The sequence below is a fragment of the Scomber scombrus genome, chromosome 3 (assembly GCF_963691925.1).
Source record: "Scomber scombrus chromosome 3, fScoSco1.1, whole genome shotgun sequence".
Classification (NCBI taxonomy): Eukaryota; Metazoa; Chordata; class Actinopteri; order Scombriformes; family Scombridae; genus Scomber; species Scomber scombrus.
The window spans coordinates 4,045,068-4,072,191 of record NC_084972.1 but is presented as its reverse complement, the minus strand read 5'-3'; the positions used below and the strand labels follow the sequence as shown (position 1 = coordinate 4,072,191).

Sequence of the window (27,124 nt, the reverse complement as noted above, 5' to 3'; positions counted from 1 at the left end):
CACTTCAAAAATCCGTAAAATGACATTGACTCATCCCTCATTTTAAATTCCATAATCTATAAATATCTAAATACTGCTGATTTAAAAAGTGTAACTTCTCGATACAAGATGTTTCCTACTTCACTGAAGTCCATTCTCAGGCTTTGTGCACTGAAGGCTTCAGGTTTCCACATTACACTTGTGATTTGAATATCGGACCAGAATTGGCTCCAAACTAGTTGTGATGTCTAAAACTTAGAGGCCTGTGCAGTACATCCAGACTAATTTTAAAATCACCTGCTCTATTCTGTTTTTTCTTTTTTTTAAAATGGAATTAAGCTCCTCTCATTGCACCACCCTTTTATTTGATATTCCCTACAGTTGATGTAATGTCCTCTTGACAGTTTACAGAGATGTTGGATTTTCCCCCATAATCTATTTCATGTTAAAATCTTAAATCCCATAAAAAAAGTTTCAATTTTAATTCTAATTTTAAATCTAATTTGAATGATTGCATTTAAATCTCATAGGGGTAGAGGACAGGATGAAACTAAAATAAATACTTGTGAAAAATACTAGCAGTGTAATGAGACCAATAAGTCAGCCAGCTGATACATTATTAACAAATATTAACTTCTAAAACATAATATATACTGTATGTCAGCTGATAAGTGACAAGACACTGTAGTAGAGATATGCCAGATATTTTTGTGACTCTATTTCAGTTATTCAACAGGATCAATAATTAGTTTACTTCTACCGATACAAGAAAAATGTTTCCTAAAAACGCATATTCCTCATGCTATGATTCTAATGGATGTCAATCATGAATCTATTTAATGGGCTCAGTTGTTATTGCAATAATGCACAAAGTCAATTTTGTGTGTAAAGGTCTGAAGAGGACATCCTTTGATCCAGAAAAGCAAATTTGCACACTTGAGATTGATAAATCTTTTGGAGTAAACATGTTTGGATGTTTAACTACTGAAACACCACCAGGAGGCGCTCTGTGCTTCATTTCTGATTCCAGCTCAGCCTGGCATTGTATGCATTGTTATTACAGGGACAGAGGAAAGATGACAGGACGTGAAAAGAGAGTGATGGAGGATGGGAGATGACATGCATGACATAACTTCTGTGCAGAGAAAAACTCAGTTGACATATCTCAGCTTGCAGTAAGTGTGTTTAATTCAGTAAAAGTGTAGCGCATTGTAACAATGAAAAAATAGTGCTTGTTGAAAATTCCCCACAGTACAACGTCTCATGTCCTTCATATGAATATTATTTAAATTAATGTCATCAGTGTACCACATTCACCATGTGTCAGCAGATCTACATTACATTGTGTCCTTACATGAGACATATGAGGTGAGAGGCGGGTGCTGACTCAGCTACGCAGAGGCAGGGCGACGTTACACACACATGCGCAAACACACACACACACACACACACACACACGCACGCACACACACTCACACACAGGCCGTTTCATTTGAGGCAGACAGCGTTTTTTTTGCTAAATGCAGCAGTGGAGGCAGATTGATGTTTTACAAATGCATGTACAACAACAGAGCAGCACAGTGAGAGGTTGTTTTTTTTGGTGCACACAGTATTAAGGACATATATTGATTGGGAAAAGCAAATGCACTGCAGCTCTGCTGAATTTGCATTGCGGTAAATAAGAGCCGCAGTTTGCATTTCGCTCTAAGAAAAAGCATTGTACATTCTACGAAAACAAAGCCACCTTGCAACTTCTCAGTTAAAAGATGAATTTGCTGCATTTCAAATGAGAAGATCGGAATAAATAAGACACATTTGTAGCACCTGCACAGTGTAAAAACATCTTTTGGTTTAAATAAGACCCCCTCTCTCCTTCCCAACAGCTTTAACAGCTGACTTACACATTTAAATAACATTACATTAACATCATGAGAAAGTCTCTCAGTCATTATCCTGCTAACAGTTGGCTAATAAAAGCAACATCTAGTCCTTCACAAATATTACAGATGACAAACATGGCGCAGTGGCACATAAACAGAGAATGGCAGTGCTTAGAGGCTGTTAAGAGCTTGAAAGAAAAGTGAAAAGCTAAAACCTCAAATGACAGTCTTCAAATATCTTGAGAGACTTGAGATTGGCAGATCAGAAGTCAGAAACTGGCTTAAAATACAGTAATGCCCAAAAAAATGAGTTAAACCCTGTTTGTGTGTCTTCTTCTTCCTGTCAGACTGCATCAGGAATTTTCATTCTCGTCCGCAGCTTTGTCATGCAGCTCATAAAGAATTGTAGTCAGGATTGCTTTCAGTGTCGTGTACAAAGACTCGTTCTTCTCTGAGGCAGGGTCGATCTGGATAGGAAAGAACAAAAAATTCACAGGTCAAAAAACACATATCTTAATGTATTTTATATACACTTTCTATGAATACTCACCTTAGTAAACACTTTTATTGTTTGGTTCAGAAAACTAGTCTCCACATCTTCAGGCATTGGCAGGAGATGAGCGCCACAGTCGAGGATACACAGCAGAGTGAGCCGGTGACCCTGTCAGGATGTATGATACATTATATTTTAGCGTCACTTTAAACTGCAATTGGATATATTCCAAATGATTCACATGATGCTGTTGTTACATCATGTGAATAGGAAGACAGTTCATCAACTGGATTAACAATTGCTTGTATGTATTTGGTCAGCAGAATGTTGTAGAACAAAATGAAGTCAAGTTTAAAATGGCACTTTGTAGCTTAAAATCATTCAACTTTTAATACAGAGTTGATGCAATACTGTTACAGTACACCAAACTAATCATCTGACTGAAACACAGCTGTGACTGACCATGTAGTTGATGTTCTTGCTGATTTGAGGATGTACTCTACCTTTTCCAGAGAGTCGAGGGCGTTCTGTGGGTTGACGTTCCTCTCGCTGAGGGCTTTGACGTCCTCGTTGCTGATGACGGGATCCTTTAGCTGTTCCAGCCATGACCACATCAGACTGGACAGGACCAGAGGATCTCGCTCCATACACAGCCTCTCCCACGCACCCTCCCTGGAGTTCAGCTCCGTCTGCGGATCACAAAAAAAAGCAGTCTGACAATGAAGTGATTGAAATGAAGTCGCAAAAAGCAAAACATTTACAGGTTTCAATCAGAAATAACTGAAAATGTCCCACAATCATGGTTCTTTCTGTTACACGGCCTATTCATAAAAAAGAGCACAACAGTCTATACATGTTTGTTTTTGTAACTTGAGCTCTAAATTAATGTTGTATGGTTTAAACTTCTATTGAAACTGTGGGAAAAATTAAAACTCTGACTTATAACTGAGCAGCTGAGCATGATAAAAATCTGTAAAATGTGTTTTTACAAATCAAACATATGATGACGTGCAACTGTATCTTATGCTGGTGTTACTGTTGGTGCCACAGTTTCTCATAACTAATACTACATTTCCCAGACATCCTGGTGTTTGATCCTCCACATCTTTCTGGTGGTCTGTTTGCCTAAACTGAAGCAGAAACATTCAAAGTGATTTTTATTTTAAGCGTTTCAATCTTTCCACCATCTCAGGTTATAAGAAACTATGAAGCCTTATCAGTTAAGGGATCATTATGATTTACTTGGGTTTTATTTAAAAAAATTTTGCCATCAATTCTATTATTTATGATAACATTGTACTCACCAAAGTAACTTCTGAGCTTTGTAAACATGGGGGGTTTGCCGCTTTCCTAGATCTCAGCAATTATCAATTATTATTTAAATACTTTGAGTGTTTAGTGTGTTATTAAAACAACTTGAAATGATAGTGAAACATAACAATGAGACCAAAGTTTTAAATCTGCTTCATCTTTGAATCCTGCAGCTGAACTGACTCAGCAAAGCCAGAAAAATTGCAGACTGTTAGACCTCAACATTTCTGTAATACTGAGTTACTGATGTTAAAGTCCTACCTTTAAAATGCTCATATCTTATGACAGGAGGTAGGTGTGATGCTAGTCCCTACTAGAGTGGAGTGGTTTAGATAGATTTCAGATTCAGTTGTTTGTGTATTATCTGAGCAGCCTACCTGCCACATTGACACTTTAGAGGTGAGATCCTTGTCTGTCAGGTCCATGACCAGAGCTTTGGCCACCAACAGGCATCTGCTCTCTTGGGAGAGCTCAGGCTGAAGGGTGATGAAAGAAACCTCGTTGAACTCCTCGCTACCTGCTCCTCCACCTGCTGACACATCCTCGTCTGGCTGCTCCACTTTGCTCTTGGGTGATAAGGCTTGAAGTGTGGTGTTAAAGTGAGCTTTCTTCCCCTGTACAGACAGATCTAAAGACAAACTGTGGTGCCCCTTATGGAGCTGCTTCATTAAAATCAGGGATCTGGCGTCTTGTTTTGCTTCTGAAATCGGGTCCTGAATGCTGCTGAAAACGTCCTGAGGAAGGGGGTCACAAAATCCGGGTGTGTTACAAGCTGTAAGGCTGCCGTGAGACAAGGAATGTTTAATCAGGCATTTGATTGGTAGTTTGTTGTTTGTCACACTTGCTGAAAGTTGCCTTTCTCCGAGTTTGTGGAGGATGGAGTCGCTGCAACTGAGGCGCTTGTTGTTGGACAGAGAACATCGCAGAGGGGTTTCTACATGCTGCTGCCTCCAGAGCGGGTCGAGCTCATTGTCACTGGCAAGAGGTTGATCGTGTAGAGGTCTTGACAGCACGGGTGTTGGGCTGAGAGGATTAGACGAAGGTGGCACAGGGATCCCCTTCCCTCTCATCTCCTTCCCGAGCTGCTGAAGAGCCTGTTGAGACACGGTTTTCTCCACCTCTGCGGTTAGGTCGGGGATCTCTAGCCACTCTTCCTCGATCGTCATCTGCCGGTTGTCGGCGATGTCGACGAGGAGCCTGCACACTAGCTGGACGATCTTTGGCACATTCTTCATCTGCCGCGCCTCGTAGCCGTGCAGCAGGTGGCGCTGCCGGGTGAGGTACTGGGACAAGGTGACGGCGCTGGCTTTGGGTTCTGCGCAGGAGAAGACACTTCTGAGAGGGACCAGGAACTGAGCGAACTCCCTGACACACAGCAGCTGGCCTCTAGTCTGGATGGAGTTGGGCCTCTTGGCTCGCACAAACAGGATGGCTTGGTCAGCACTCATTCGCGACGTGAACACCAAATAACACGCCAACAACACGCCTACATGAAGAGAAACACAAAACAGAAACTGATATTTTTACAAGCATGAATGAGGAGCTTTGTGTTCAGACTGATACAGTATAACACTTTTCAACAATGAGTCAGCGACTGCCTCCAACTCTAAACCCACTGTGGGTTTTAAATATGCTATTTTTGGTACTATAGATAGAACAGATATATTTCCAAAAGACTGAGGCTAAACCTGTTTGTTGAAGGCAGTGAGTCAGCATCTGCACCAGCAGATGAGCCAGATAGACGACATGGAAATACGGAACAGCATTGTTCTTGTATTTGTATTTTTAGAGCTAGTTAGACCTAGTAGTGTGATATGCAAACCTGTTCTTCCAAGACCAGCGTGGCAGTGGACAGCCATTTTCCCCTCTTGGACAGCGAATGACATGACTTTAACCATGTCGAGGATTGTAGTCAGAGATGCCACACCGTAGTCCTTCCATCCAAAGTTGTAGTAATAGACTGAAGTACACAAAGTCAGAAAATACTAATAAATATCAAGATACAAAGTTGAGTATGTTGATATGAACTGAGCATTAGAAGCCTGTGTTGACAGTGGAGATTTTTACTGAGTCAAATGAAAGACAGCATCTGATGCTCTGATGAGGTGACAAGGGAAAAGATCTCAGGAGAGCTTGTTACAAACAGGAATCAAGCCTGATCCCCCAAAGACACACGAGGAATCCCTCAGTAATTACTGCTGGGTTACTAAGGACCGCATCGCATTCCAGATAAAGGCAAAAATACAATACAGTACTAACACCTGCTACCACTCTCATCTAGACCACTGAGAGACTGGAGGGCAACATGTGCAACATATGAAATGTGTTCAGTAGAGACTAATTTTCTACCACTGTTCTGTAGTCATGCTGTCTCCTCTGCAGCTTGTACAAATGTGGAAAGAGTTCACCTAACAGAGATCAGTGTTGCGCCATTATCTATAAATAAATACATGATTTAATACTCAATACCTTCTTAGTGCCTCCTAAGGCTAAGGAAGGTTTCATTACTAATATGAAAGTCTCTACAACATCTGTGAAAACACAAAGTCACCACAATATCGCAACATTTAACACAACATCCAAAATAAAGGTTTTAATGGAGCAAGAGATATAAAAGGACAATCTCATTTGTCCTTAGTGCTGTTTAGTGGAGCCAAATTATTGTGTTACTTTCTGAAATGTGATTCAATATTTCTCCTGGTTTAGTAGCATTATTTTAGCTCTGTTTAGTCAGAGCTAGTAAAAAACTGTTACCTTTTAACACCATGTAAAGTTATTCAAATGAACACATTTGTAACAATGTAAACATCATGCAGACATGGAGCAACATTATCATTCATAAGGAGTCCTGTTTGTGTCCACCTAGTGAATGTAAGTGCAATATTTACCCTCTCTAGCTCTGCCTGTCCACCAACTCAGGAGGGAAATACCTGCTAAAAGCTTCACTATGTTCATCAGCTAGTCATTAACTTTGTCTGTCTGCCACATGTTGTTGAGGAGGTTGTGTACAATATACAGTCAGGGCTTTTTTTTTGCTGAAAACATCTGCCTGCTGCTGCTCGAAATTAGGTTTAAGAAAGAAGTTACAGGCCCTGAAAAACAAAAACAATGATCCAGACTGTGTGTCCCCTTTCATATTTCAGTAAAAAATGTCAGTCCTTTATCTTTCTACTCACTTACAGAGCCCCATATTGAGTTTTTTGTAACAGGCTAATTTTGTTTACTGGGTACTAGTAACCTTAGCAACAGTTACATCTTTAAGTTGGTAAACATTAGGTGAAACTATGCTTTAAGGACTAGTATGAGTGATGCAACTAGCACTAGTGTTTTGAGAAGCAGAAATGTAAAATTATACATAATTGGATTACAATTAATTTTAATAATTTCTATCTCCATTGCTTCATGTACTTCACCAAAGACATCCAGGATTTAGTTTTTTCCTGATCATTCATGTAACCTTGTCCGTAAATCAGATTACCATTAGATACAGCAGCCATGTGCAAACTATTGGGCCTGCAGGTTTTCATTCCAATCAAGCAGGAGCACACCAGGCTCGACTCATTTAATCAACTGATCTCAGTCTTCAGACAGCTGATTGGTCGAATCGTGTGCTCTTGATTGGTTGGAACAAAAACCTGCAGGCGCATGGCCCTTTATGGAATCATTTTGACATGCCTGACATACATTGGCTGTGTTCGAAACCGCATACTTTCCTACTAATCGTACTAACTCTGACGTCATTTGAAGTATGTAGTGTGTTTCAACTGCGTAGTATGCGATTTAGAGTATGCGAGAAGTTCCCGGATGGTTTACTAGATTTGCCAGAAATGCGGAGTATGCATCAAGAGCTGACTACTCATACTCAAATTACCCAAGATGCAACATAACTTAATATAACTGAAAAAAACCAAAATACAAACGTCACAGATCACCACCTCGGTGGTTTCAAGTTAGCTACAGCGAGGGTATGTTCGCTTCCTGTTTTCAAAATAAAATCACCAATTCTATCGTTATGGTTTTCTTAATAATAAAAGGTAACGGGTGTTTATTCTGTGAAAATGACCGGAAGTGCGTTACTCGCCACGGCTAACTCCGAATTCCCAGGAACAAAACTTTAAACAGGTGTTATTTGGACAAATTAGCTTTACATTGTGGATCTAAAGGGCTACGTTCTCGCCTAAAAATGTTAGAAATGTCGATAAAGTGGTATATTTACAGAGTTAGAGCTAAAATGAAATCCGCTTCAGCCTGCTGATTGCAGCTCGGGCAGGGACGAAATGCATTGTGGGTTATCGTGTAGTTTACTACAGTGCAAACGGTCTGCTTACTATCTGGTCGTTTAGTGTGTAGTGTGTAGGATGGAAGTATGTCGTATAGAAGTATGTAGTATGTAGTATGCGGTTTCGAACACAGCCCCTGTATCAATGCTGATGTGTTTCACTGTTTGGGGTGCGTCTAAGTGCTGGACAGTGACAGTGACAGTGACACTCACTTCCTGCTTCCATGAAAATTTCAGGTCGATACGTGAAGCCGCTCTCCTGCTCCAGCGCGTTGCCGCAGCTGGCGTGTTCTCCGGGCCTCTGCAGGTTAATGACCGTCTTCAAACCACACCTGAGCACAGCGACGTGTCCGAGTCAGCGTTCACACAACAGACCATAACACCCACTGCGCTATTCACACAGTAAACCATTCAACCAATCTGCATTCCACTCATTTCAATCTAAGTGTTAATAAAGAATCACATGAAAAAAATCTATTCAAACAAGATGTGAAAGAAGAGACTACTGTACCTTTGAAACTGTTCGATTATATAATATTTCTCTATGATTTCAGTTGAAGGCCTTGCCATAGCTAGCAAGTTGTCAGTAATCCTGAAAGTGGAGGATATTAAAAATTAGACATACGAGCAAAATCATGAACATAGGTGAGTGTTTGATTAGGACTGTTTAGAAAGAGATGCTGTGCTAACATACTGATGCACTCAAACTCCACACCTCACTTATTTTCCATCAATGATTCCATTTTTAAAACAGTTACATGATCATAGTGGGAAACAAAAACAAGGACAAATGTATTGATTATTAATGTGGACTTCAGTGACCTGCGTTGACACAACATGAGCAGCGAGAGCAGCTGACCTACCAGGACGAGTAGAGTCCTTTGATGGCTTGCTCCTCATCACTCCAGCGAGAGGCGTTCTCATATTTACAGGCTTTCCCTCCGCAGGCCATGGAGCACTGCATGTGACCCGGGATGACGTGCCTCAAGGTCTCCCCCATCTTGGTGTACTTAGCTGTAGGGATCCTTGTGTTGCCTGTGAACAAAACAAATAAGAAAAAAAAAAGGAATTAAAAAACGAACAATGCGTCATCCAAACTTTTCTAAAACAGCTACAAATTCTCTATGCTAGTGATGTCCTTCAGTGTGGTTACATCTCCTTGTCTTGCACTCAGGGAGAGGCTGAGTCTGGTTCACGCTGACGGCCACCATCACTCTGTGGGAGGTGGAGGAGAGGATCTGAAGGGCAGAGCTGCGTCGTCGCTGCAGGACCTTCAGCAGGATGTCCGATGCCGAGTGCCTGCGGTCATGCCTCCTGATTAAGCTCATCATCTCCCCGGCTACGGAGTGCCTGCCTCGCTGCTGCTGCTGCTGCATCTCACAGTCTGCTGCTGCTGCTGCTGCTGCTGCTGTGTGCAGAGCGAGCATCTCTATTCTAACAAAGACTATCGGCTATGCAGCTCTGTGCCCATTATGAATCACCACACAACAATCGCCCCTTTGGCAAAAGAGGGGCAAATACAACCTATCAGTTCATCAGCAGGCATTTGAAGTGTCGCCATGACGACCGTCTCCAAAGTCGTCAGTGGGAGGCGGACGGGGGCGAGTGTTGCGCGCACACACACACACAGCGCACACACACAGCACACACACAGATCTGAGGCGGGCAGCTTGTAACTAAAAGAGGAAAATGTCAACGCTGCTGGCTTTAAAGTGCTTAAAGGGCACATCTGGAGGCCCGAACACAATCAAACACCTACTGCTTTACATTAGCAATAGCAGACAAGTAGTTTATGTAACGCAACATGAACCGAGCTGTGAGTAATACTGTTATTTATGTTAATGTGAAACACCACTTTGAATACCTGCAAATATATAGTTACTGACATTTTGAGCCTGAAAGCAAATGTGATTTATTATATAACTGATTGTTTTGTCTGACCAATAATCAATTAAAGGTTGAATTAATACAATAAAGCAAGAAAATCAAGAAAATATATTATATTATGAAAAGGCAGAACAAGCAAATATTTGTAATTTTACTCTATAAACTTTATATGCTACCAATATTCAAATACTGTTACTTTTAGTTGCAACTAACCCTACTGTAACAATGAGGAGCTGTAAGAACAGGAGTATCTGCTGGATTCAGACGTGTCATTGTAACGCTGACACTGTTCTCTGAGCTCCTTCAACTATTCAGCAGCCAGTCCATCAGACAGAAGCCAGAAGGTGAAATGATACTCTCGACTCTGAGTGTGTGTGGGAGCAGCAGGCAGACTGACTAACAGTAGAGATGAGAGACGCAGCAGAAAGATAATAGATAAATGGCTTCGCTAGATATGATAAAATACTCAGATATCAGCAAAAATAACAGATTCAGTTTGCATCTTTTCAGCCTGTCAGCCGGTTAAATGAACATACTTATCTGTTTAATTTTAAAAATGAATGTTGGAATATTTTAGCAAAGGGATTGGGTTCTATTTTGTCTATTAGTCAAATGTGTCAATAAGAAATACAACATATGGAACAGATTCATTGTTTGTTTTCTTTTCACCCTTCACTTAACCCTTACATACTGTTCGTATTCTGACTCATGATTAGTCTTCATAAATTCCCCATGAGTCATTAATAAATGTTTGATTAACCTTATGGGGAAAAAAGACACTATTTTATTGCCCAGGTGAACATTTTATAGAATATGATAAACACAACAACATGTTTGAATGCTGATTTGGATGTTTTGTTTTGTAAAAGAAACACAGGTTTAACTACTACATTTGCAAATATAAAAATGTGTATCAGCTGCACAAAAATAAAACAAAAGATGCATTTTATTTCCATTTTGATATACTGTCACAATGTCACAATAAGAAAATAAAAGTCTGGCTAAAATAAATGTATATGGGGTGTTTTTAAAGCTTTCACATGTAAAAAAGAAAAAAAAGGTCAATGTAAAGGTTAAGCAGCCGTTTTAAAGAACCCAGTGAACTACTTCCACTGGAGAGTAACCACACTGAAAAGATCTATAAATCAATCTGTAAATTACAGTATTACTTTTTCCCAGAATGCATTATTAACACATTCATTATTGAAAAGAAATTAAATGGCAAAAATACACATAAGGATAGCGAATGACAGCATGTTTGGACAGCCGTTTTCTCCATCACATTCATGCCAGATGTCTCATTCGCTGAGCACTGCTGACCACTATCATACTAACAAGAGAATTATTGTTACATGGTTATATAGTTTGATGTAATATAAGTAATATAACTAATATAAGTGAGTAGGTTTAGTTATTATTACAAGTCTTAGCAACTGTTCTAATGAGATAATAGACCTGTGGACAACTTAAAAATCTTTATATATACACAATATCAAATACACATTAGTTACACAGCAGTTTATAACCTAACGAATGAATCAGTTTGGTGTGTCAGAGCTGAGATAACATGTAGTTTGTTTTACCTGAAAGTTTTGACTTAATGATAAGCTGCCCTGCAAATTGCCGACACATTTAACATCATCATGATATGAACAGGTGACGTGAAGTCATTGAATTAAACCATTTCATGTCTTCACTAAATAAAAACTGCACCTTTCCTTGTGTGTGTGTGTGTGTGTGTGTGTGTGTGTGTGTGTGTGTGTGTGTGTGTGTGTGTGTGTGTGTGTGTGTGTGTGTGTGTGTGTGTGTGTAAAGCTCTCCTACCTGTCTCCATCTCTCCGCTGAAGGCTCCGCTCCTGGAGTGCGGTATGTCACTCAGTATGCTGACACCAGCTGCCATGGTAGGAGCTGAAAGGTGTGGATAAACATTGTGTCAAAGGCAGAGGTTGTGCTGATAGTACAACAATCACAAGGTGCGCACACACACACACACGTAGATGAGATATGGAGCTGGGTTGCCTGGTAGTATAAACCTCTGGGGAGAAAGAAGAGAGGGGGGGGAGAGGGAGAGAGAGAAATGTGCAAACTGAGCCACCATGTCAGCAGCTCATGTGTCAGTCTGACCACTGCACCTCTGGGAGCAGCTGGGCGTGGCCTCGGGACGACAAGAGCAGGATCAAGGAGCGCATTCGAGACCTGAGGTGCTAAGTTACAAATGACATCATTTCAGCATCACCCACACACACAGAGAGAGGCTTCGAGGTCCATCTACATATTTCAGTAGGAGTATCTTACCCCGCTGTAGAGGATTAGGCTAATTCCTGCATTTTGATGAGGCTGACGCTTCTAGTATCAATTATTCAGGTGAACACATCCACCTGCTATTGTGCTACAGCTACAGAGCAATACTTCTGATTTACGTAGCCTGATATCAGTCGTGTCCCACAGTTCTCCCACAGTGTCAGTTTAACTCAGGGGACCAAACTGATTCTCACGTTTCACCCGCGGCTCTAATGAGGCCTCACGACTTGTGCTGAGTGCTGCTGCAGGAGGGAAACTCTGCACCTTTATTGCTCCACTCCACCCATTAAGAAGTGAGCAGGGTCACTGTGCTCCACAGGCTTACTTTGATGACCTTTGCCTTCTCCTTCCTCTTTAATAAAAGTGTTTAAGATAATGTCACAGTGAGGAATGGAGGACACTACCTGCTTAGCCAATGTGACATGAATAGCCTCTTAGCTGCTAATGAGAAGTGTGGCAATACTGAGGTCAAATAAATGATGATGGTCATGTTCATGTATCATATGATAAGTCCATATATAGACATGATGATGTTGATAATTATGTAATTGTATAATAAGTTGATAACATAATTACTGTGACAGGCCTACTTACATGGTGACACTATCACTCTTCTGCGAGGTTAATATGCTAACCAACAAAACAATGCTAATGCTAATGCTAACTTCATGTTCTTGTGTTGAGACTGACACAGTTCAGTCTGAATCAAAGAGTTGACCCGAGTGACACTGCCATCCTTACAGCCATGCTGCTAGCGTGGATAAAAACATCAACATTTGGAGTAGATTAGAATAGAATAGAAGAGTATAGAACAGAATAGAATAGAACAGAATAGAATGCCTTTATTATCATTGCATCTTAACATACAATGAAATTTGCTGTCTCTTACAATAATAAAACTGTATCCCATTCACTCTACTCAGCCGTCCATTCACTCACATTCACACACATTAAAAGAAATTGTCAGTTGAATGAGTAAATAACTATAAAATAGAATATAAAATAATTTGAAGTGCTTATGTAGATACATGTCACTAACAAATATTTATAGTAAACAAAGTCAGAGGAACACATTTATTTTCAAAAAACAATATACACCAAATTTGTGTTAAATTTATCAACAATGAAAGTCTTTTTGTCCTCAGAATGTTTGACATGGGAAACCACCTGTGTGTGCGTGTGTCTGTGTCTGTGTGTGTGTATAGAGCTTTCAAACTGCTATATTCTAGAAGTATTTCAGTTGTAAGTACATTGTTAGTTATTAAAATAGTGATAGTTTCATCAAGGAAGCTGTTTTCTATGATTTAAGGGCCACAGTCTAGACATAAGGCTTTGAATACTGTGTGTCTGGGATGGAGCTGTGTTTGTTAAGCATTATCTGCTGTAAAAATATGATAAATTGCACTTCAACAGTATGTTGTGCAGCTTCAGAAAGTAAGGTCACATTGGGGTCACACCGTCCTCCTGTAGTCTGTGAATAATTGATGCTGTAAAGTCACCCTCTGCCCTTTTTTCTACCCACATCTGTTTTTAAACTTCTTCTACACGGCTCTGTAATCCACACTTCTTCTTACAAATTGATATGGCACCAAAACCTGGTACGACAGCGGCCGAAGCACTTCCAACATGGCGGCGGGAAAAATGCCAACCCAATCAGTTCAAGCTGCAGCCCGACACCACTTGGCAGCGCTCAGAGGAAGCTCTCTGTAACGAGGCGCTGAAAGAGAAGGTGTTCCTCATGACAGATGTGACGTACGAGCATCAAATATTAACTGTTATATGAAAGTGAGCTAATTATAGAGACTGTGAAGAAATCCCTTCGCTCGTGAGCTAAGCCGGAGCAAATTCACTTAAATGCTTCACACATTTGTGGTAGGTCATGAGCTCTGTGTGTGTGTGTTGGTGGATGTGAGAGATGGTGTGAAGGCCGAGGATGTTGTTAATGAGTGTGGGATGTGAATGTGTTGATAAAGAAATATGGCTGCTCTTCACACTATGTCAAAACTGTGATATTAAAACATGATACAGAGTGAATGAAAGAGAAATAAAGCCTTTGATTAGAGACTGAGGATATATAACTATGCATATGTGTAAGTGACAAATAAGGGTTGTTAAGATGAGCAATTCAAAAATATGTTTAAAAAATAGTTTTAAAAGCAGCATCAGGTTTGTTAAAATGTACATTTAATATATTTGTTGGTTTTATGTCATTTGAAATGACATTCGCACCATTTTTTTTACCAAAAGTAAGACGGAATGCTCCTGAAAATGTCAAATGGTGTAACCACAAAATATTAAATATTTCATCCACCTGCAGTGTACAGTATTTCAACATTTACATTTTAAAGCAAGGTTTTTTTTAGTTTGTCACTATTTCTAAGGAAGATGAAAAAAACAAGGAATTATGATTATTTACTTTATTTATATATGCATTTCAGTTGAAGACATTTAATGAGAAAAATAAACTAAATTAAAACTGCAAGCAGTGTCGAAGGGCCCTCGCACCCCCCCGTTTACCCCCCCAATTGTAACGCCGTACGTGCACGTCGGTGCGTGCGGCGGTCGCAGGGCTGTCAAAACTGGCATGTAGATGTCTTTGCTCCTGTGCCTTTAATTGAACATTGTGTGCAGCTGTTAATGTCTCCACTAGATGGCAGTCTAAGACCACAAATGAGTCTGAGTGACTTCTAAGCAATAAGGAATGTGGGTGAAGGGTCAAAAAATCATTAAGATTGAGCATTTTTGCCTAGATGGCCGACTTCCTGTTGGACTTAGGCTATGGCTCCAAGAGGCTTTTTTGTGCGTCTTTACACGATACATGTGTTTCCCGAATTTGGTTTGTCTACGTCAATCTGAGTGGAGGGGCTTGATTTTTTAAATTTTCTAGGGGGCGCTATTAATCCATTTTTGCGTAGGCCATTTCCGCGCTCCTTAAAATATCAAAGTTTTCTCCGAGTCGGACATGATTGCAAGTTTTGGTGAGTTTTGGGGCATGTTTAGGCTGTCAAAAAGGCGTACAACTATAATAATAATAAAAATCATCCAGATTGAACATTTTTGCCTGGATGGCCGACTTCCTGTTGGACTTAGGGTATGGGTCCAAGAGGCTTTTTTGTGCGTCTGGACATAATACATAGGCCTTGTCGATTTCATTTTTCTATGTCAATGTGGAAGGCGGGGCTTAAACTTTGAAATCTTCCAGGGGGCGCTGTGGAGTCATCTTCTCACTTAAAAATCCCAAACTTTGTCAGTAGTCAATATGTGTGACTGTTGACGTATGTGTACAATTTGGTGAGTGTAGTAGTTTGTGAAAATGTACAAAATGGATAAAGGCATTAGGGGGCGCTATTGAGCTGTTGTGCCACGCCCAGAGGCAGTTATGGTCTCAAATTAAAGTGCGCCTGAGTGTGAACCTATGTGGGCAATTTGGTGATTCTGTGAAGACGGGAAAGTCCTCTAAACGCAGAGGGAAAAATGGAAAATTGACGCAGGAAATGCACAATAACTCACTTCCTGTTAGAGCGAAAAATTTGAAAAAAATAATTTGAGGGTTTACCCATAAGTGCTATGAGTCCTGTAAATTTCACGAAGATCAGACAAAGTTTGTGGTCACATGACCTGCTGTTAGGGGGCGCTATGGAGACCCCTTGCCACATCCACCCCCAATGATGTTGAAATTGAAACGGCGTCACCAGGTGTGACATTTTACGCAGTGCATGTATAAACATCCGACAATGTATGGAGGAGTTATAAGGAGTTGTTTGTTTATACAAACAAACGACTGCCACGCCCACCTGGTATAACGTAGGAAAAATCTGTCGTCAAGTTTACATCATCAAGGTCTGAGGATGATACAATGCGAATCTTAAGTCTGTGGAGTCAAAACTGCAGGAGGAGTTCGTTAAAGTGCAAGGCCTGGAAATGGGGAAAATGGCGGCAAAAATGCACCTGTGATCCAAGATGGCCGACTTCCTGTTGGACTTAGGGTATGTGTCCAAGAGGCTTTTTTGTGCGTCTGGTCATGATATATATGAATCCTAAATTTCGTTCATGTACGTGCATGTAGAAGGCGGGGCTTCAACTTTTAATGTTCTAGGGGGCGCTGTAGAGTCATTTTGCCACTTAAAAGGTTGCGGTTATACCAAAAAATAATATTTGTGAGTCTTGATGAGTGTGTCCAATTTGGTGAGTTTTAGAGCTTGTCAGTACATGCTAAGTGGGAAAAGGCATTAGGGGGCGCTACTGAGCTGTTGGGGCAAAATATTGGGCAAATGTGGTATCAGATGAAAGAGCTCATGATTTGAAACCTACGTGGCAGGTTTCATGATTCTGTGAACATCATAAAGTCCTCAAAGCGGTGTTCGAAAAATGAAAATCGGTGCACGCCACGCCGCGTGGGCGACTTCCTGTTAGGTAAAAAAATTCCACAAAATTAATTTTCCAATGATCCAATGAGACCTATGACATATGTAAATTTCATGCAGATCCGAGAAGATTTGTGGTCACATGACCCGACGTGTGGGGGCGCTAGCGAGTCCCCTTACCACGCTTGCGTCCAATCACGTTAAATTAAATAAATTTTCACCAGCTGCGACGTGTGTGCAGAATTTCATGAGTTTTCATGCATGTTCAGGCCACCAAAAATGCGCCCAAAGTGGCGGCATAAGAACGTGAAAAATAATTAAAACTGCAAGCAGTGTCGAAGGGCCCTCGCACCCCCCCGGTTTCCCCCCAACTGTAACGCCGTACGTGCACGTCGGTGCGTGCGGCAGTCGCAGGGCTGTCAAAACTGGCATGTAGATGTCTTTGCTCCTGTGCCTTTAATTGAACATTGTGTGCAGCGGTTAATGTCTCCACTAGATGGCAGTCTAAGACCACAAATGAGTCTGGGTGACTTCTCAGCACAAAGGAATGTGGGTGAAGGGCCAAAAAAGCGTCAAGATTGAGCATTTTTTCCTGGATGGCCGACTTCCTGTTGGACTTAGGCTATGGGTTCAAGAGGCTTTTTAGTGCGTCTGGACATGATACATGTGTTCACCGAATTTCGTTTGTCTACATCAATCTGAGTGGAGGGGCTTGATTTTTTAAATTTTCTAGGGGGCGCTATTAATCAATTTTTGCGTCGGCCATTTCCGCGCTCCTTAAAATATCAAAGTTTTCTCCGGATCGGACATGATTGCAAGTTTTGGTGAGTTTTGGGGCATGTTTAGGCTGTCAAAAAGGCGTACAAATATAATAATAATAAAAATCATCCAGATTGAACATTTTTGCCTGGATGGCCGACTTCCTGTTGGACTTAGGGTATGGGTCCAAGAGGCTTTTTTGTGCGTCTGGACATAATACATAGGCCTTGTCGATTTTATTTCTCTATGTCAATGTGGAAGGCGGGGCTTAAACTTTGAAATTTTCCAGGGGGCGCTGTGGAGTCATCTTCTCACTTAAAAATCCCAAACTTTGTCAGTAGTCAATCTGTGTGAATGTTGACGTATGTGTTCAATTTGGTGAGTGTAGGAGTTTGTGAAAATGTACAAAATGGATAAAGGCATTAGGGGGCGCTATTGAGCTGTTGTGCCACGCCCAGAGGCAGTTATGGTCTCAAATTAAAGTGCGCCTGAGTGTGAACCTATGTGGGCAATTTGGTGATTCTGTGAAGATGGGAAAGTCCTCTAAACGCAGAGGGAAAAACGGAAAATTGACGCAGGAAATGCACAATAACTCACTTCCTGTTAGAGCGAAAAATTTGAAAAAAATAATTTGAGGGTTTACCCATGAGTGCTATGAGACCTGTAAATTTCACGAAGATCAGACAAAGTTTGTGGTCACATGACCTGCTGTTAGGGGGCGCTATGGAGACCCCTTGCCACATCCACCCCCAATGATGTTGAAATTGAAACGGCGTCACCAGGTGTGACATTTTACGCAGTGCATGTATAAACATCCGACAATGTATGGAGGAGTTATAAGGAGTTGTTTGTTTATACAAACAAACGACTGCCACGCCCACCTGGTATAACGTAGGAAAAATCTGTCGTCAAGTTTACATCATCAAGGTCTGAGGATGATACAATGCCAATCTGAAGTCTGTGGAGTCAAAACTGCAGGAGGAGTTCGTTAAAGTGCAAGGCCTGGAAATGGGGAAAATGGCGGAAAAAATGCACCTGTGATCCAAGATGGCCGACTTCCTGTTGGACTTAGGGTATGGGTCCAAGAGGCTTTTTTGTGCGTCTGGTCATGATATATATGAATCCTAAATTTCGTTCATGTACGTGCATGTAGAAGGCGGGGCTTCAACTTTTAATGCTCTAGGGGGCGCTGTAGAGTCATATTGCCACTTAAAAGGCTGCGGTTATACAAAAAAATAATATTTGTGAGTCCTGATGAGTGTGTCCAATTTGGTGAGTTTTAGAGCTTGTCAGTACATGCTAAGTGGGAAAAGGCATTAGGGGGCGCTACTGAGCTGTTGGGGCAAAATATTGGGCAAATGTGGTATCAGATGAAAGAGCTCATGATTTGAAACCTACGTGGCAGGTTTCATGATTCTGTGAACATCATAAAGTCCTCAAAGCGGTGTTCGAAAAATGAAAATCGGTGAACGCCACGCCGCGTGGGCGACTTCCTGTTAGGTAAAAAAATTCCACAAAATTAATTTTCCAATGATCCAATGAGACCTATGACATATGTAAATTTCATGCAGATCCGAGAAGATTTGTGGTCACATGACCCGACGTGTGGGGGCGCTAGCGAGTCCCCTTACCACGCTTGCGTCCAATCACGTTAAATTAAATAAATTTTCACCAGCTGCGACGTGTGTGCAGAATTTCATGAGTTTTCATGCATGTTCAGGCCACCAAAAATGCGATTCATTACACGGCATAAGAACGTGAAAAATAGGAATAATTAAAACTGCAAGCAGTGTCGAAGGGCCCTCGCACCCCCCCGGTTTCCCCCCAACTGTAACGCCGTACATGCACGTCGGTGCGTGCGGCAGTCGCAGGGCTGTCAAAACTGGCATGTAGATGTCTTTGCTCCTGTGCCTTTAAGTGAACATTGTGTGATGGGGTTAATGTCTCCACTAGATGGCAAACTAAGACCACAAATGAGTCTGGGTGACTTCTCAGCACAAAGGAATGTGGGTGAAGGGTCAAAAAAGCATCAAGATTGAGCATTTTGCCTGGATGGCCGACTTCCTGTTGGACTTAGGCTATGGGTCCAAGAGGCTTTTTTGTGCGTCTTTACACGATACATGTGTTTCCCGAATTTGGTTTGTCTACGTCAATCTGAGTGGAGGGGCTTGATTTTTTTAAATTTTCTAGGGGGCGCTATTAATCCATTTTTGCGTCGGCCATTTCCCCGCTCCTTAAAATATCAAAGTTTTCTCCGGATCGGACATGATTGCAAGTTTTGGTGAGTTTTGGGGCATGTTTAGGCTGTCAAAAAGGCGTACAACTATAATAATAATAAAAAATTATCCAGATTGAACATTTTAGCCTGGATGGCCGACTTCCTGTTGGACTTAGGGTATGGGTCCAAGAGGCTTTTTTGTGCGTCTGGACATAATACATAGGCCTTGTCGATTTCATTTTTCTATGTCAATGTGGAAGGCGGGGCTTAAACTTTGAAATCTTCCAGGGGGCGCTGTGGAGTCATTTTCTCACTTAAAAATCCCAAACTTTGTCAGTAGTCAATATGTGTGACTGTTGACGTATGTGTACAATTTGGTGAGTGTAGGAGTTTGGGAAAATGTACAAAATGGATAAAGGCATTAGGGGGCGCTATTGAGCTGTTGTGCCACGCCCAGAGGCAGTTATGGTCTCAAATTAAAGTGCTCCTGAGTGTGAACCTATGTGGGCAATTTGGTGATTCTGTGAAGATGGGAAAGTCCTCTAAACGCAGAGGGAAAAACGGAAAATTGACGCAGGAAATGCACAATAACTCACTTCCTGTTAGAGCGAAAAATTTGAAAAAAATAATTTGAGGGTTTACCCACGAGTGCTATGAGTCCTGTAAATTTCACGAAGATCAGACAAAGTTTGTGGTCACATGACCTGCTGTTAGGGGGCGCTATGAAGACCCCTTGCCACATCCACCCCCAATGATGTTGAAATTGAAGCGGCGTCACCAGGTGTGACATTTTACGCAGTGCATGTATAAACATCCGACAATGTATGGAGGAGTTATAAGGTGTTGTTTGTTTATACAAACAAACGATTGCCACGCCCACCTGGTATAACGTAGGAAAAATCTGTCGTCAAGTTTACATCATCAAGGTCTGACGATGATACAGTTCGAATCTGAAGTCTGTGGAGTCAAAACTGTAGGAGGAGTTCGATAAAGTGCAAGGCCTGGAAATGGGGAAAATGGCGGAAAAAATGCACCTGTGATCCAAGATGGCCGACTTCCTGTTGGACTTAAGGTATGGGTCCAAGAGGCTTTTTTGTGCGTCTGGTCATGATATATATGATTCCTAAATTTCGTTCATGTACGTGCATGTAGAAGGCGGGGCTTCAACTTTTAATGTTCTAGGGGGCGCTGTAGAGTCATTTTGCCACTTAAAAGGTTGCGGTTATACCAAAAAATAATATTCGTGAGTCTTGATGAGTGTGTCCAATTTGGTGAGTTTTAGAGCTTGTCAGTACATGCTAAGTGGGAAAAGGCATTAGGGGGCGCTACTGAGCTGTTGGGGCAAAATATTGGGCAAATGTGGTATCAGATGAAAGATCTCATGATTTGAAACCTACGTGGCAGGTTTCATGATTCTGTGAACATCATAAAGTCCTCAAAGCGTTGTTCGAAAAATGAAAATCGGTGCACGCCACGCCACGTGGGCGACTTCCTGTTTGGTAAAAAAATTCCACAAAATTAATTTCCCGATGATCCGATGAGACCTATGACATATGTAAATTTCATGCAGATCCGAGAAGATTTGTGGTCACATGACCCGACGTGTGGGGGCGCTAGCGAGTCCCCTTACCACGTTTGCGTCCAATCACGTTAAATTAAATAAATTTTCACCAGCTGCGACGTGTGTGCAGAATTTCATGAGTTTTCATGCATGTTCAGGCCACCAAAAATGCGCCCAAAGTGGCGGACAAAGAGCGTGAAAAATAATAATAAGAATCCTGGCAATAGCAATAGGTCCCTCACTGACTTGTCAGTGCTCGGGCCCTAATTAAAACTGCAAGCAGTGTTGAAGGGCCCTCGCGCATCCACGCACGTCGGACTGTGGCGCAGTCGGAGGGCGCGCAGGTAGAGGTCTTCTTACGCAGGAACGTCAGTGCTTGTCGCAGGCGCAGGGCATTGACAGCAGACATGTAAAGGTCTTTGCTCCTGCTGCTTCAATGGAACATTGTGTGAAGGGGGGTTAATGTCTCCACTAGATGGCACACCAAGACCAGAAATGAAAGGGGATAAGGTATTCATATAATGGTTAAACTTTGAAATCTTCCGGGGGGCGCTGTGGAGTCATTTTCTCACTTAAAAATCCCAAACTTTGTCAGTAGGCAATATGTGTGACTGTTGACGTATGTGTACAATTTGGTGATTCTGTGAAGACAGGAAAGTCCTCTAAAGGCAGAGGGAAAAATGGAAAATTGACGCAGGAAATGCACAATAACTCACTTCCTGTAAGAGCGAAAATTTTGAAAAAAATAATTTGGGGGTTTACCCATGAGTGCTATGAGTCCTGTAAATTTCACGAAGATCAGACAAAGTTTGTGGTCACATGACCTGCTGTTAGGGGGCGCTATGGAGACCCCTTGCCACACCCACCCCCAATGATGTTGAAATTGAAACGGCGTCACCAAGTGTGACATTTCACGCGCTGCATGTACAAACATCCGACAATGTATGGAGGAGTTATAAGGAGTTGTTTGTTTATACAAACAAACGACTGCCACGCCCACCTGGTATAACGTAGGTAAAATCTGTTGTCAAGTTTACATCATCAAGGTCTGAGGATGATACAGTTCGAATCTGAAGTCTGTGGAGTCAAAACTGCAGGAGGAGTTCGTTAAAGTGCGAGACCTGGAAATGGGGAAAATGGCGGAAAAAATGCACCTGTGATCCAAGATGGCCGACTTCCTGTTGGACTTAGGGTATGGGTCCAGGAGGCTTTTTTGTGCGTCTGGTCATGATATATATGAATCCTAAATTTCGTTCATGTATGTGCATGTAGAAGGCGGGGCTTCAACTTTTAATTTTCTAGGGGGCGCTGTAGAGTCATTTTGGCACTTAAAAGGTTGCGGTTATACCAAAAAATAATATTCGTGAGTCTTGACGAGTGTGTCCAATTTGGTGAGTTTTAGAGCTTGTCAGTACATCCTAAGTGGGAAAAGGCATTAGGGGGCGCTACTGAGCTATTGGGGCAAAATATTGGGCAAATGTGGTATCAGATGAAAGAGCTCATGATTTGAAACCTACGTGGCAGGTTTCATGATTCTGTGAACATCATAAAGTCCTCAAAGCGGTGTTCGAAAAAATGAAAATCGGTGCACGCCACGCCGCGTGGACGACTTCCTGTTTGGTAAAAAAATTCCACAAAATTAATTTCCCAATGATCCGATGTGAGCTGTAACATATTTAAATTTCATGCCGATCCGAGAGGATTTGTGGTCACATGACCCGACGTTAGGGGGCGCTAGCGAGTCCCCTTACCACGCTTGCGTCCAATCACGTTAAATTAAATAAATTTTCACCAGCTGCGACGTGTGTGCAGAATTTCATGAGTTTTCATTTATGTTCAAGCCGCCAAAAATGCGCTCAAAGTGGCGGCATAAGAACGTGAAAAATAATAATAATAGGAATAATAATTAAAACTGCAAGCAGTGTCGAAGGGCCCTCGCACCCCCCCGTTTACCCCCCCAATTGTAACGCCGTACGTGCACGTCGGTGCGTGCGGCGGTCGCAGGGCTGTCAAAACTGGCATGTAGATGTCTTTACTCCTGTGCCTTTAATTGAACATTGTGTGCAGCGGTTAATGTCTCCACTAGATGGCAGTCTAAGACCACAAATGAAAGGGGATAAGGTATTCATATAATGGTTAAACTTTGAAATCTTCCAGGGGGCGCTGTGGAGTCATTTTCTCACTTAAAAATCCCAAACTTTGTCAGTAGGCAATATGTGTGACTGTTGACGTATGTGTACAATTTGGTGATTCTGTGAAGACGGGAAAGTCCTCTAAAGGCAGAGGGAAAAATGGAAAATTGACGCAGGAAATGCACAATAACTCACTTCCTGTAAGAGCGAAAATTTTGAAAAAAATAATTTGGGGGTTTACCCAGGAGTGCTATGAGTCCTGTAAATTACACGAAGATCAGACAAAGTTTGTGGTCACATGACCTGCTGTTAGGGGGCGCTATGGAGACCCCTTGCCACATCCACCCCCAATGATGTTGAAATTGAAACGGCTTGAACAGGTGTGACATTTTACGCACTGCATGTATAAACATCCGACAAAGTATTGAGGAGTTATAAGGAGTTGTTTGTTTATACAAACAAACGACTGCCACGCCCACCTGGTATAACGTAGGAAAAATCTGTTATCAAGTTTACATCATCAAGGTCTGAGGATGATACAGTTCTAGTCTGAAGTCACTGCAGTTAAAACTGCAGGAGGAGTGCGTTATAGTACGAGGGCTGGAAATGGGGAAAATGGCGGCAAAAATTCACCTGTGATCCAAGATGGCCGACTTCCTGTTGGACTTAGGGTATGGGTCCAAGAGGCTTTTTTGTGCGTCTGGTCATGATATATATGAATCCTAAATTTCGTTCATGTACGTGCATGTAGAAGGCGGGGCTTCAACTTTTAATGTTCTAGGGGGCGCTGTAGAGTCATTTTGCCACTTAAAAGGTTGCGGTTATACCAAAAAATAATATTCGTGAGTCTTGACAAGTGTGTCCAATTTGGTGAGTTTGAGAGCTTGTCAGTACATCCTAGGTGGGAAAAGGCATTAGGGGGCGCTACTGAGCTGTTGGGGCAAAATATTGGGCAAATGTGGTATCAGATGAAAGAGCTCATGATTTGAAACCTACGTGGTAGGTTTCATGATTCTGTGAACATCATAAAGTCCTCAAAGCGGTATTCGAAAAATGAAAATCGCTGCACGCCACGCCGCGTGCACAACTTCCTGTTTGGTAAAAAACTTCCACAAAATTAATATCTACATGATCCGATGACAGCTGTAACATACTTAAATTTCATGCTGATCCGAGAGTATTTTTGGACACATGACCCGACGTTAGGGGGCGCTAGCGAGTCCCCTTACCACGCTTGCGTCCAATCACGTTGAATTAAATAAATTTACACCAGCTGCGACGTGTGTGCAGAATTTCATGAGTTTTCATGCATGTTCAGGCCACGAAAAATGCAATTCATTATGCGTCTCTTGAATAATAATAATAATAATAATAATTCCGGCAATTACAATAGGTCCCTCACTGACTTGTCAGTGCTCGGGCCCTAATAATAATTCCGGCAAAAGCAATAGGTCCCTCACTGACTTGTCAGTGCTCGGGCCCTAATAATAAGAATCCTGGCAATAGCAATAGGTCCCTCACTGACTTGTCAGTGCTCGGGCCCTAACTAAACCGATCAGGTTTCAAAATCAAGAAAAGAATGTTTTTTAAATTACCCTTTTAATCATGTTTAACTGTCTTTTTATTTTGCCATGTGTTGCTTTTATATTCTGTCCTGATGTATTTATGTTTCATGTAAAGCGCTTTGAATTACCTTGTTGCTATACAAATACATTTACCTTGCCTTGTCCTAGAAAGCATGATATAGCAATGACAGGACATTTGTGCAGAATGGGAAAATGTGTCAGTCATGTTGATTTAGTTCAGTACACAGTTAGGAAATACTGTACAGAGAATAGCAGTTACTGGTAAGCAACAGGTGTTTTCAGTAGTTAATCTAGTGAACTGAGCAAATAATAGCTGTGTCCCAACTCAGAGTCTACAAAGTCTGGTGTATGGAATATTCTTGTTTGCATCACCAGCTGTTCCCAACCCATCTGGACGGCTGAAGCTTCATATCAGCTTCAGATAAACTTTTAAATACATGCGTGCACAGAGAGGAGGACTGTGGATTTTGGCCCCCATCACTTACATTCCAAGTGCATTTTTTCGTAGCATCCCTCATCTCTGGAACAGTGTGCCAGAGAATGTTAGACAGGCTGAGTCTAAGATGCATTTAAAAGACTTTCTATAGGTGCTTAACCCTTTTCACTGTATTTTTCATTTAATATTTCATTGAGTTTTACATCAATATAATAAAACACAAATAGCAGAGCAGAAATATCAAAGAACATATGATAACAACAAAAAGCACCATATTTAACTGTGTTTAATCTGTGTACTTCTTACCTGATTTTTGGGGTTTTTATTTGTGCTTAAACTTTATACTATTTTAAATGTGCTCCTTTTCATAACCATCTGTACATAAATGTGCTGATGCTTGTATATGCATACGTATGCCTGCCTTTGTGAAGCACTTTGTTACAAAATATATTGGCTTTTTAAAGTGCTGTATAAATCAAATAAACTTGAAAGGATGGTCAGTATGAACAGGGGGAATAATTACAGTAAGAAAAACACGTCTTAACATCCATTTGGACACCTGACTGTTGTTTTAATACACACTTGAATAGTTGTGGACTTGTCACAAGGGGGCACAATAATCAATATTGCTATGTAGTGCACTACATAATATATAGAGAGTGATTTTGGTCAGAGCAGCACAGGCACATATGTAATTAATAACATTAATCATAGTTTAATCATAGAACTGTCATTTATATGTGCCAGTTCTGGGACTTGGTACTGTTCATGCTGATATACTGGGACAATTAAATGGGCAATACAATCATTAAAGTTATAGGGTAAATCTATGCTTTCCTTATAGCCAGTGAGAAAAGTATTAACAGATATTGGATACAGTATTGAATATTCTCATGCAAGTAATCCAGATGATGGTGACAAAAACACACTGGTCTACTCTTTTATCTCCAAGTATTGATGTCACATGTTACTGATACTTCTTTATAGTAACACTCCACACACTGTATCACCTCCTCTGACTGCAGGTAAAAACGTGATGATAATAATAGCAGTCTGAGTAGCAGAGAGGTTGATGGTGTCTTAAGCTGTTATTTACCTCGTGATAAATCAACGTTCACTCAGCTAACAAGCAGCTGTTTCTCTTCATTAGCTTCATGTCACATCTTTACTTAATGTTACTTATGTCATGTGTTAGCTCATATTACGGTGGGTTTAAGTGACAGCGCTTCTGTATTCATAGAGAGAGTAGCGGTAACTTAGCTGAAGTGGTTGTGTAACATTAACCCTGCAGCAGCACGGCGTGTGGTGCTGATGCTGCAAACTGCAGACTTAACCCAAGCTAATTAGCTTACAGCGCTGCGTTAGCTACAACTAGCATAGTAGATTGAAAAAGGCCTAACTTACCGTTTTCCTGTCCTATGAGTCCGGAGCTCTCTCGAGAATTCCTGACATAGTCACTTCATCTCTGTGAAGCCATGGTGGTTGTATGGTTGGCACGTAGCGAAGCCCTTTCCCCCCTCTAGCCACATCATTAGGTCAGCTAAGTGCAGCTAGCTCACTAGCTAACTTAGCAACCTGACATGTTGTCATGTAGAGAGGCGAGGTGGCGTCACGTGACCAAACATGCTGCTCATTGTGCATTTTTACTGGCTGTTGATTGTTATGATTTATTATCCATCAAAACATACTGAAATAGTTCCTCAGGTTTAAATGTATATTTAACAGTAACATGAAAACAAGAATTTTAGCGTAATAATTGTATTTTAATTTGAAAACGTGAACATTCATTTCTAAATTGTAACTCTTATGTTTGTTTTCAATTTTCTTCTTTGTTTTTTTTCTTTTAAATGATTGTAAAATCCCAGTAAACCAAGATAAATTAATATTGTGGTAATAATAATAAAGTAATAGTAACCATCATCTCTTTTTTCTTTTTTT

General features: G+C 41.2%; 1 protein-coding gene across 1 annotated transcript; it reads right to left on the bottom strand.

Moving 5' to 3' along the window:
- Positions 1-1,150: 1,150 nt before the first annotated feature.
- ptpdc1a (protein tyrosine phosphatase domain containing 1a) lies at positions 1,151-26,731 on the bottom strand. The gene is made up of 10 exons (XM_062416313.1): positions 26,591-26,731; positions 11,654-11,737; positions 8,806-8,977; positions 8,454-8,534; positions 8,156-8,274; positions 5,486-5,623; positions 4,041-5,149; positions 2,856-3,041; positions 2,410-2,520; positions 1,151-2,326 (listed from the first exon to the last, which is right to left on the bottom strand). The coding sequence occupies exons 2-10, from the start codon at positions 11,727-11,729 to the stop codon at positions 2,213-2,215; spliced, it is 2,106 nt and encodes a 701-aa protein (XP_062272297.1). The 5' UTR covers positions 11,730-11,737; positions 26,591-26,731; the 3' UTR covers positions 1,151-2,212.
- Positions 26,732-27,124: the final 393 nt, after the last annotated feature.

Excerpts from the sequence above, each read along its gene's own strand:
- ptpdc1a (XM_062416313.1), bottom strand. The coding sequence starts at position 11,729 with ATGGCAGCTGGTGTCAGCATACTGAGTGACATACCGCACTCCAGGAGC. Across the intron at positions 8,535-8,805 it reads AAAGGACTCTACTCGTCCTG|GATTACTGACAACTTGCTAG; the intron begins GTAGGTCAGCTG and ends CTCCACTTTCAG. Across the intron at positions 5,624-8,155 it reads AATTTTCATGGAAGCAGGAA|TCTATTACTACAACTTTGGA; the intron begins GTGAGTGTCACT and ends TGTGTACTTCAG.